This window comes from Sceloporus occidentalis, unplaced genomic scaffold (assembly GCF_023333645.1).
Source record: "Sceloporus occidentalis isolate IW3139 unplaced genomic scaffold, rSceOcc1.0.p SCAF_1, whole genome shotgun sequence".
In the NCBI taxonomy this organism is placed as follows: Eukaryota; Metazoa; Chordata; class Lepidosauria; order Squamata; family Phrynosomatidae; genus Sceloporus; species Sceloporus occidentalis.
In genome coordinates, this window is record NW_028316981.1 from 275,527,369 (window position 1) to 275,540,079 (window position 12,711).

Here is a 12,711-nt window from a genome sequence, read left to right on the forward strand (position 1 = left end):
TGTGAGCAAACATCACTAGCTTACAGTCCCTTGGACTGTAAGCAGTTCATAGAATCATAGAATCGTAGAGTTGGAAGAGACGACAAGGGCCATCCAGTCCAACCCGCTGCCATGCAGTTAATCTCAATCAAAGCATCCCCAACAGATGGACATCCAGCCTCTGCTTATTGATTAGAAAATAATTTAATGTGCATGCACATGTGCATGCGCGCGCACACACACACAATAAGACCCTATCTGCATCCTGCTGTAGTAGGAAATGTTTTTATAGCAATCAGCTAGCAATGGACAAGGCAAGGAAAGGTGGCTGAGTCTAGCAATTCCACAGTTTCTCCATTCTCAAAGCTTGTACTACTAAATCTTTGCTAAGCAAAACAAATGTTGCTTTAGTGACATCAGCAAAGGGCATAGCTATGCTATCAACATAAACTGATGCAATCTGTGGCCTTCAGACTTTATATGCATGAAGGAGCTACATGCAATTAAGCAGGAGGGAGATTGTGCTGCTCTGTCACATCTCTGATACTGGGCACCTTCACAAGCCTGTCCTGCCTGACATCCATACCTTGAATGTGGGTATCTGAAAATAGGAACACAGTGTGCCTAAAACTCAACAGTTAGGCTTCCATACAACCTAGGGCACTGTGTGATCCAGATTCAAGACTGTGTGGATGGTTATGAGCATTAGTTGTTCCCCCTTCAGAAATCTATGTCCATCAAGAGGATTAGGAAATATGCAACATTATATATGATGCCAGAAAATAACTTGGAAGTATTAATTTTTATATTAGAACAAACCTCTTCATGACAACAACATGCAAAGTGGACTATAATAATTCATTTTTCTGGGATAATTATTATTTTAGAGATGGAGGTCAAGAACTTCTCTTGCTCTTTGAGTCTCTCAGCATACCAGAAGACTACAATTACCAAAATTTCTTGTGAGATTCCATGGTAATTAAAGAACTATCAAACCTATATAACTGTGCAGTGTAGATTGGAGCAATAGTTGTTTTGAATAGACTTTGAAAGTGAGGACTTCAAGGTTAATTCATTTTTGGCTGGTACATTTCAGATATAGGAGTTTTAAAGTTAACAGGTATCAGATCTGAATGCATAATTTTCTTTACCTTGCTAGCACTATTATTAGCTCATGAAGCAACAGCAAAACCTGCAGCTAAAACCAACACTATGAAAATTAAAACTGCTACTGCAAGATATTAGTGCAGCAACCAACACGCCAGACTGTTTCTGCATATGTGTATTTAACAACAGTTCTGCACAGTTCTCTTCTACTCTTGGCAGATAAGCACCAGCGAATGGTCCTAAGTCAAGTAATAATTCTGGCTGTCTCTACTCTGCTACTGCATAATTGTTTTGTACCAACTTGGCTCCTGCCATAGAATCCTGGGAAATATAATTGGGGAAAGGTCTTGAGAATTTCATGTTACTGACTCTTAAGACTTTTTCACAAGGAGGAGGCAAGTATCATTAAATCATAATTAAATTGTGCTAATAGCACTATCAGGGGGAAGATTATCACACGCTTCTCCCATTCGTGTCCCGTGTGTAAACAGTAATGGATGCATCAAGGGGTAATAACAGGAGCTTCCGTTATTACCCAGTGATGTGCCCATTACTGTTTATGCATGGGACATGAATGGGAGAAGCATGCAGAGGTGATAATCTTTCCCCTGATCACACTATTAGCATGATTTAGTCATGATTTAATGATGCTTGCCTCCTGTGTGAAAAAATCCTTAGATCCAAGCCTATCATCAGCACCAGGCTCCTGCCAGGGCCTGGGGGAGCCCAATAATGCAAATATTTCCCTGGGCAATTGGTTAATAAGTGAATTTTCTTCTATTTTTCTTCTATTTCTTTTATCTTACTTTTAAAATCATCTTGGCAGTTGTAGAGGAATCTTTTTTAAATGTCATATTATGTTATTAGGAGATTGCTTCACTCTCAAGACACTGTGCATTGTCAGGTAACACAGAATTGTCATTATTACCATGATAACAATACAGCTTTCATCTCAGAGTGGCCCAAAAGAAAGCTAAGAACCTCTGCTGTAGGGCAATACTTCCTCAAGCAGTGAAAGCAATTCCAGGATGCTTAAAATGACAATTTGCTAGCCCAGCCATTGATGTCAGATAAGACTACGGCTGGAAGCCCACTAATATAGGAATGGACCAACCTGAGTCCACTTTCCTGGGACTCTTTTTGATGCTGACAACCCAACCCACCCATAGTTCATAGAATTATAATAATATGATCCCACTTTGACTGTCATTGCTATATCCTGTGGAATCCTGGGGTTTTAGTTTGTAGGTCTTGCAAAAAAAGCTCTCTGACAGAGAATTCTCAATATCCATCATTAAACTGCAAATTCCAGGATTCCATAGAATGAAACTGTCACATTTAAAGTGTAACCATAATGCTATAATTCTATCATGTGAAAGAGCTCATAGAATGACAGATACATCCAAGAAAGTCTGCAATGAAGCTATGACAACAGATTCCATATGGCTGGTAATATAGAGCATCAGGAAACTTGCCCTGGTTTCTTACATGATAGGATGTTAGGGTCAGAGTCATGGTCTGTTCTACATATCTAACAGGGGGAAAATTCTTCTAAAGTATTCCAGGATGTAAGTCAGGGCAGCCATCTTTGATTGCTCTCTTGTGTACCAAGCTTCCTCCCTGTAAACAAAAACAAAACAAACTTAACGTATCTTAGTGAAATGTTCCAAAGACATTTTAGATGGAAATAATTTAAAAACGGACACATCTTATATACTCTGTTGCCTAAGGATTCTTCCATGTCATCCAGCTACACTGAGAGACAAGCCAGAATGCTAGGACAGAATACTGGGGACAGCTTTATAGATGGGGTTAAAATCTATGGCATTGTTATATAAAGACAGAGATTAACAGTTGAATGATAAGTGAAAATGGTCTTAAATCATATGTACTAATTTGTGCTTGTTCTCTTCTTATCATTTGCCAGTCCTGGTTGATTCCAGCTCATGTTAATGAAACCTATGGATTAACCTCTCTTTCCCAAGAGTAAGTTAACATGTGTTCATTTAGATACCAAGAAAAACAGATTGTTTTTCCATTTTTCTTTCCAGTAGTTCCTTTAAACTCTTGTTTCTGTGTTGAAAATATAGGTAGTCAGAGAGAGATTGAGTAAGTCTATGATTTTCAAAGTGGCTGAAGGTCAGGCATTCTTCACTGTTGTTCATAAAGTTCTTTTCTGTCCAGCTTTCTTTCCCTTTGCTTTCCTTCTTCTCCTCATGTTCTCTCCTCTCCTCTTTCCCATTGTTCACCCTGTCCTCTTTCCCATTGTTGTAGGGCTCTCTGAAGTCTTTCATGTGATGTTGTGATTGGCTTGGAAGCTCTTGAATTAAATACGGTTTGTTGCTGTGGTACATGCCAGGGCTGTACCGTTCTGCTCCATAGCAGTTGTCTTCTTCTTCCTCATGACACAAGCTTTCCTTGGCACTTTCACCATCAGAGTGAAAAGAAAATCCTTTTTCTTGGCTTTTTTGAGAAAGGTCAAAAGGTTCTTCCTGTTCCAAGGCTCTTGACACATCTGTCTGTGATGTTCTCATTCGTTCCCTTCCAAGTCCTATAAGTATTTTTTTTTAAAGAAAATGAAAAACACACACACAGAAAGAGAGATAAATTTGTTAACAGAAACAGTCACATTTCTACATCCATTTTGCAGTTAAAACAATTCTGATTTATAATTTCAGACATAATATTTTAGCTATTTTTTTTACCTTTTTTTGATTAATGGGGGAAAGTAAAGAGTTCTCCTGTTGACTCATTAGACTTCCCCAGCACAGTGAAAACAACATTAGTTCTAGCAGTATTTAGGATTGCATTACCCTGCCTTGAAAAAATTTATGTAAGATCCAATGAATAGCAGAAAATACTGATAACCATGTTGTGCGCATGCATATATATATATATATATATATATATATATATATATATATGAGAGAGAGAGATCCACCATGCTGTAGTGGTTTGAGCGTATGACTACGATTCTGGAGACCAAGGTTCAAATCCCAGCTTAGCCATGTAAACCCACTGGGTGACCTTGGGCAGGTCACACTCCCTCAGCCTCAGGGGATGGCAATGAATACCCTTTTTCTCTATACAGGTAGAGAGGTGTTCAAACAAATAAACATAGAATATTTTAACAAATTAACATAGAATATTTTAAATCCAATGTAGATCATTAAATTTTATGCATCAAATCACATTCAGGAATTATGACTTTATAGATGCAACAATTAATGGAGCCAGTGTAATATAAGAGATCATGTTCTACTCTGATTATCAGTTGCAAGTCTCATGATAAAAAGTATTAAGTGTACTACCAAACATTGGCATCATGCCTATAGCAGTCTTGAACCAACGGTTTTAGATATAACAGACTAATTTGTCATATGCAGTGATTTTTAATAATACCTATCCATTCTTTAAGAATCACAAGAACATCAGAAAGGCAAGAACAGATCATGTGACAAAACCCACTTGCACTTCATGTACATTTGTGGTTGTTGTCCCACATCTCAGAGTGGTGAATGCTCTCTGGGTGTGAATCAAAAGGAACTTTTCCAAGTGATGATACTGTTTTAGAGATAGGTTCCAGCTTTGGATAGCTTCTTTGAAGACTAAAGACTAAAACACAGACCAGATTCAGCACCACACTGATGCAGAAGCAGGCAGCTGCCTTTGGCCAATAACATTTCTTTCATCTGTGCATCCCCACAATTTGTGACTTTGCTACCATTCCTACTTGGCAAGGTCTGAGGTCATTAGGTCGGGGTTCTGAGGCGGAGGAGCAAATGGTGCCCACCATCTATCCAAATCCAGTGTTGTTGTTATTATTATCATTATTTTACAACTAGGGAAAGGACTGACCTTTTCTTCCTCCTCTCCCTTAAGGTAAAATAATAAAATGACAGTGAATAGCACAGTTTTTCTGACACCATAAACCAGTTGCCTGAAATGGCTGCCTCACTCTGACTAATGATAAGGATGATTATGTTTGTAGGGTGTCAGACTTTGGTGCACACACTGCCTTCCAAATGGTAGAATTCAAAGTCATAACTGTGTTAGTTTGGAAAATCAGTATGCAAAGGGATCTTGTAGCACCTTTGACACTGATCATGCATCCGTACTACAGAAATAATCCACTTTGGCACCACTTTAATTACAATGGCTCCATGCTATGGAATTCTGGGAGTTGTAGCTTGTTCTGGCACCAGAGCTTTGCTTTGCTCTAGTGCCAGAACAAATTACAGCTCCCAGAATCCTATAGCATGGAGCCATGGCAGTAAAAGTGGTACCAAACTGGATTATTTCAGCAGTGCAGATGCAGCCTGAAAAAGAGAAGCTGGTAGCATAAGCTTTTGTAGACTTGAGTCTACTTCCTCAGATAGCATTTCTCATGGAATGCATTTAAGGAAGTAGACTTAAGGCTACAAAAACTTGTGCTACCAGTTTCTCTCTTTCAGTTAGTCTCAAAGGTGCTACAAAATCCCTCTGCATATTGCCTTTCAAATGTTATACTTGGTATTATTAAATCTAAGGTAAAATCAGCTTGGTTGATGGTCATTTACCTTGAGAACGAAATCCTCTTTCCATGACTCCATGTTTGACTTTCATGTGTCTGGTGAGGTTCCCCTTCAAGGTGAATTTGCTGGGACAGTAGAGGCATTTAAATGGCTTGCTGTCTGAATGCAAGTGCATGTGCCCCATTAAATTATGCATTCGATTAAATTCTTTTCCGCACAGCTGTCAAAAGAGCAATGACAATCACAGTGATTTATTCTGCAGATAGACTTTCCAAAAGACATCATTGTGTTTTCTTGAGCCAAGAGGCTTCTGCGGCTGAAACAGTTTGGCAACTTAACATTGTGTCTATGAGAGAAATTTGAACACCTTCAACCATGTGTATAAGCCCATCAGAAATACCCTTCTTTAAAGCTGGGTCTCTTGTGAATTAATAAACCTAATAAAGTATGTTTATTTCTTGATTAATTATAGTTTTAACCCACCTTTTTCAGGTTTTCCTCCTCCCCACTTTTTCCTGTGAGATAGCTTGGGCTATGATACAGTGACTGGCCCAAGGTCATCCAGTGGTTTTTACAACTCAGTGGGGACCAGAATCTGGATTTCCTAAACACCAGTCTAGCATTCTAACTACAGAACCACACTTATTCTAAGTGCTGCATAAGGAACTGTGATAAGAAGGCTTTTCTGGATTGACTGGTTTTAATGTGATGAAGCCAAATGGCCAGTATGTTCATGGAGCTGTCCCACATAGGTACTACCATATATAAAAAACAAAAACAAAAAAAAATACAAACAGAGCAGAAGGTATTGCAAGATGAAGACATACAAACCACAGAGAGGTACAAAAATGGTAAGGTTATGCTTCTTGTATTAGCTACCGAATGCCAGAAAATAAATAAGAAATACAATTGTCCTGGTTTTTCTCAGCTAATCAGAATTACTAAGGGTAGGTGAATACCTACCTTTTTCTCAGAAGCTGGAATAAGTTGGGAAAACTACTTTTTGTACTTCAACTGAGGCAGTCTTGGCTGGGGGATTCTGGGAGTTGCAATACAAAAAGCTTTGCCCCAGATATATGTATTCTACAATAAACTTTTTTTTACTGCCCAGTTCTCTTTTCTAACTTTGATGGATTTGTCCTTCCTTGTTTCTGGTTCTCTTTAAATAAGTAGGTAGGTATTAGTAGGTTGACAGTTACTCATGATACTGTTGGATCTGGAAATCTAGATGCAATATTTTTAGTGTATTCCTAGAAATAAAATATGTGAATACTGTATAACAACCAAATGTTTTCACCAGAGTTTGGCTGTGGCAGTTTGATGGCAAATCTAGATTTGCTGCAGTGTGATGCTAGAAATATGAGGTGCTTTGGAGTTTTAGAAACTCAAAAGGGCTTTAATAGGAAGAGCAGCACTACCTCATTCTAAAAGATGGATCCTCACATCCTAAGCATGTGGTCTTTGGAATGCCTGGAATGCTGAAGGAAAATAAAACAGATGAAGAGAACTTCCTCTCTGGGCATCTTGATGTCTCCTTTTCTTCAGTACTTTTTTTGATTTGGTCACTGCTTCTGCATTCTGTAGCCCAAAGCAGCCCCACCCAAAGCCATTCTTTCACAACCTCTCAAACATTTCCTCCCTTGGAATCCTTAAAAGTGCCCTTGCTCTCCTGGATGCCTTTCTTGTGGAAAAAAAGGTGGGGAAAACATCTTTAGGATGTTATGGGAAAGAAGAAAGATGGGTTTTATCTGGTACACTACTATCACTTATGGCAGAAGGTCCTGTGTTGAGGAGCTTGGAAGGTTAATCTTTAAAAACAGTTTTCTCTGCTATTAATTATGATCTGTCAAAAGTAGCCCACTGCTCTTACTTGTTTCGATAATGAAAGCAAATAATTCAGTATTTTACTCATCACACTTCTTCTTGCCTTTACTTTTTTGAGGAACAAAGCCCACAAGATTGATGTGAGAAGGGCATAAAACTTGAAAAATTAATCACAAAATGCCTTTTAAAAGTGGCATTGGAAAGTAACCAGAAATTGTTACACATTAAACCAATTAAATATGTTTTATTTATTTATTATGCTTCTTCTGAAATTTTATAGTTTAAAACTCATCCTTATTTCACCCCCCACCCACCCCATCAACTTACATGCAGCTCTTATTTATAACCCATTACTATATTTCCAAGCTCAAGTGGCTTTTTGGTCCTAGCGACTGAAATCGATATTGCCCATTCAGTACTCTGGCTCATGGGTTTACTGAGTCCTTAAAACACCTTTAAACTGCTCCTCCATGCAGATACCAAGAGGGTGCAAATATGATGGGCAAGGTAATGCTGGAATGGGGTTCCTGCTACAGCATCAAAGCACCCCAAGGTCCAATTGTCCTGTCAGCAGGATGGAAACAAGGGAGAAGTAGAATTCCTTGCTCCCCCTCCTATTTTTAAAAATCAATTCTCCCCCACACACACTGTTTGCAGAAGGAAGTAAGGAAGTCAGATCACTTCGAGCACTGATCTATATTTCCAACCTAGTCTGCTGCAAGGATATAGAACTTCCCTTATTCCATCCATGCCATACCCCCAATCCTATCATTTTCCACCCTCTCCCAGACCTAGAGGTCTCACATTCATGAGGGATGCAAGGTAGGAGAGGACCCTTTCACACTACACAGTAATAGTGCTATGATTCCACTTTAACTGCCATGGCAACTTCCTATGGAATTCTGGGAGCTGACATTTAGGGAGAGATATCTAGAGTACTGAGCCAGAGAGTTAACTGGTGCTTCAATAGCAACAGCAATAGCAAGTACATTTCTATACAGCTTATCAGTGCACTTAAGCACTCCCTAAGTGGTTTACAAATTTAAGCTAATTGTCCCCAACAATCTGGGTACTCATTTTAGCAACCTCCTCGGAAGGATGCAAGCCTGAGTAAAGCTTGAGCCCTTTTGCTGGTATTGAACTGACAACCTTGTGGTTTGTGAGTGAGTGGCTGCAGTACAGGCATTTAACCACTGCACCACCAGGGCTCCTTCAAACTACACCAAACTACAAACCCCAGACTTCCATAGGACATAACCATGGCAGTCAAAGTGGTAACATAGTGCCATAATTGTGCAGTGTGAAAGACCTCCCAGATCTCTTCTGGGCTCTATTAATGACTTTATTACATGTTTTCACAGTTATCCTATTGCCACTATTCTCAAGACCTTAAAAGTTAACTGTAAAACAAAATAAAAATAAAAACACAGAAAAGCATCCAAATATCAGAACAAAGAAGACAGCCAATACAATAAACCAAAGAAAACCAGACCAGTAAAATGCTTGGGAAAATTAAAATGTTCTGAGCTGCCCAAAGCAATTGCAGTGCTGGCACCAGTCATACTTCTATAGGAATGTGGGAAGGCCACAGTTGAGAAGGTTCTCTCTACTGTTGGCAGATATAATGCCCAAGACACTTGGGAAAGTTTCTTAAATCTGATGGTTGTGCTTCCATCCAACAAATCATAGTAAGCTTTCTTATAATATGAGTATATCCACGCTACATAATTATAGCAGTTTGACACCACTTCCATTGCCATGACTCCATCCCATGGAATCTTGGGTTTTATAGTTTGGTGAAATGCTGAGTGTTCTCTGCCGCTGAGCTGTTGTGGTGCAGAAGAGTGAACTAGAGCTCTCTAGAAGAGAAGTACATCCCCACACCGTAAGTCCCAATATTTCACAGGAAACAGACATTTCAATTAAACTTGTATAATACAGTTCAATCCAATTGCTGTAATTGTGCAGCAGAATACCACTTACTTAGTGACAGACACTAGAGCTTGTTATTGATTTTATTTGCTGTCCAGTCAATTGATGGAGACTATTTATATGAGACCTCCATGAGCCCTGGTCATCAACAACTTTGCTCAGGTCTTGCAAACTCAGAGTCCCTACTACCTTTCACTTTACCAAGCTTTGTCATCTTTTCCAATGAGTCATGTTGTCCCATAATATGTCCCATGTTATGTCCCTAGAGTAGACCCATTGAAATGAAATTTATATGGGATTTAGGCACCATCCAATGGGGATTGCTAGGCATCACTATTCTATTTGAGACTAAAGTCAGATCTAGTTTGATTTCTACAGTATGGAACTCTAAACTAGATTATACTTAGTGGTACATGATGGTGAGATTAAGACAGTGGAGTTTATCAAACAAGGACATTGGAAGTATAATCCAATGGCAATCTGAATGCAATCATGGGATTTAACGTTATTGCGTGATAACCCACTACATGCAAATTCGGGCAATGGGAAGTCAGTCTGAGCACAATCATGTTGTTTCACGTTATTGTGTGATAGATTACCACATGCAAATTCAGGCAATGGCATACTATTTTCAGGCAATAGGAAGCAAGTTCGAATGCAATTCGCATTCACGTAAATTCGCTAAACTAGCAAATTCACATGAATGTGTTCTGGCCCCACTTTCTTTTCATTCAAAATTAAGATAAATTCCTCATGTGTGATAAAGTCCAGTGTCATTTCAAGAATTCCATTAAATCATTACAAAAAGCCTGTATGGTATCTGCCGTCACTTAGACAACTTTGAAAGGTTATTAGACAAATTCATGGAATACAGGTCTAGCAGCATCTAATAGAATTTTGAAGACTTTTTTTTTTAAAGTCAAATATAATGTGCAAATTTTGTCTATGTATGACGAAGTACATTTCAGCCAAGTTAGTGACCCATGTCTAAAACCAATAACATGTTTCTGCAACTCAGTGGATTTTGGTGGGACTTCAGCTGAACTAGTCTGGAGTTCATGTTGAGAAAAAAAAAATCAAACAAGGACAGTCCTTTGTAAAAGAAGACCTCACTCCATCAAGAGACATGGGCTGGGTGTAAAGCTTCTTTCTCCACATTTAAGCAAGGGTGTGCATACTGTTGACTACACTGACCACTGGACTAAATCAATGACAAAGGGATTTTTTTTTAAGTGAACAATGTGGACAAAGGCTTTTCCAGTGAGATTTCTGCATTGGCACAAAGATTGTGCTTAGAAGCAAAAATCTATTGCATTTTTTTTAAAAAAAGAAATAACAATACAAACCATCTGGATGGACTAACATGAAAGGCAACAGGTAGCACTGTCTTTAGAGAGGAAAAGCCAAATGGGTGAGGAAATGTGAGTGCCAAAGGTTTTCTTCTGCTTTTGAGTCAAGCCACATATGGTTGGTCCCTGCGTGGCTGTGATTAGCTCTGTAGGAAAGCTGGTGTTTTCTTTTGCTCTGAGAAACAAGGTGAAGAAAGCTGCAGCCTGCCGTGAGGTAGAAAGGCCACTGCTGTGCTGTCCTTCCCTTGTATTCTTCTTTAAGAAAAAAAAACATACTAGAGAAGGTTTAATAAGAAGGGTGTTCCTTTCCTGAAAGTAAGAGAGAGGGAGGGAGAGGGAGAAAGACTGTAAACTGTCCAAAAGGGCCGTGAGAAAACAGGAAGCTCTGAAAAGTACAAGAGAAAGCAAGATGAAATCTATTTGCAGGCCATTCCCGGGGGACGTTGCAAGCCATTGTTAAGCAAGCAGTTCATACAGCTATATCCTTCCTTCTGTTGAGGAGGAGCATGGTGCCAAAAAGGGGCTATCTGGTCATTGCCCTAACTTGCTGAATACCAGCCAAAGAGTCTTTAACTGAGCCCAACTTCCTCAGGGGGCTTCTCAGGGCAAAGAGGGGCTATAAAAGTTGGTCAGTCAAGATTCTCTGTTTTCTGAGATGCAGGAACCAAAACCAAAACCTCTGGTTTTATTCTGATTTATGTTTTCATTTGGTTGGTTGTTTTGTCAGCTTAGAACCTGTTCTTTGGTTAACAGGACTCTCAGGATGTAATGTAAGTAAATGCAGTGCAAGGAATAAAATTGTCTCTGTATGACCAAGTACATTTCAGCCAAATTAGTGACCCATTAGCGGCTGAGATTCTGTATAGCAGACATACGGCATAAATATTCTGCACCTGGAATTGTTTCATGACTCCTGCCTCCTCTGTAAAACCACATCTTTTATCTCCCCACCCTTTAGCATGACCATGTAGCTGTTGATGGAGAGCAGGAGACATCTAGGAGACCATACTATGTCCTTATAGCCAGAAGCATGATGGTGAAGGTGTCATCTAGGAAGATCTCCCAGGGGTCCTCTGAAGGTCCAAGAGGATGATGTCATCATCATTCCCAGGCATCCTCCACTCTCCACCAATAATTATATGGCTGTATCAGGGAGGGACAGCAGCCATGTTGGATTTGACCATGTTAGGTGTTTATAGTAAGGTTTTATCATTGTTTGAGCAGACAGAGGATTCTGACCTCTGTAACAGAAATGAATGGAAACATTCAAGAAATGAATAGAAATGAAATCATAATCATAAATATAGATGGGCTATCAGAATGACCTAGAAAAACTGGACCACAAAGACTCCCGTGTAGTTCAACCTCCTCAGCCATTGTCAGTCACTTCAATCAGAAATGTACGAAATAATAATGCACTAAGAATTTTGAGTTAAGATAGCTATTGCTATTGAGCTCTCAAAGAAACAATAAAGAGTGTCACTGAATTTGCTGCCTGAATACAGCCCGGGTCCATCTCCACTTCCTCCCGGCTCTTTTCGGATATGGATGTTTTCCGATTTAAGAAAATGGCCTATGGAGCAACTCTGGAAGCAGGGATGGACCCGGACTGTATTCAGGTGGCAGATTCAGTGGCAAAAAAATGTCTGATAAGATCAGGATGCCACCCAAATTCAGCTTTAAACTGGATAGAGGTAAATCAATTTAATAACTTATGCAATAAGCCTCTTCGATGGTTTAGGATTTACAATTGCCTAAGTGCAAACCACACCTCTTTTTATATGGCCATATTCACTATGGAAACTGCAAAACTTAAATACTGCATGATGCAACACTGAATATGCATGCCATGTTATCCTTGTAATACAGAAGCCTAAACTGTAAACTAATCTTAACTTGTATTTCACACTTTAGCTAAGTTGTTTCTTTTCTTATTTAATAAGCAGGTTCAAAGTGTTAGAGAGTTGGAGGTTAGAAACATATTTAGATGTAAATGCCAACTAAGA

At 39.2% G+C, this 12,711-nt stretch overlaps 1 protein-coding gene across 1 annotated transcript in view; it reads right to left on the reverse strand.

Moving 5' to 3' along the window:
• Nucleotides 1–3,092: 3,092 nt before the first annotated feature.
• The window catches only part of ZNF366 (zinc finger protein 366), a 37,591-nt gene continuing 27,972 nt past the window's right edge, over nt 3,093–12,711 (reverse strand). The window contains exons 5-6 of the mRNA XM_089512738.1: nt 5,646–5,820; nt 3,093–3,637 (exon numbers count right to left, since the gene is read on the reverse strand). Of these exons, the coding sequence (XP_089368864.1) occupies nt 3,093–3,637; nt 5,646–5,820 (720 nt within the window). The remainder of the gene's footprint in view (nt 3,638–5,645; nt 5,821–12,711) is intronic.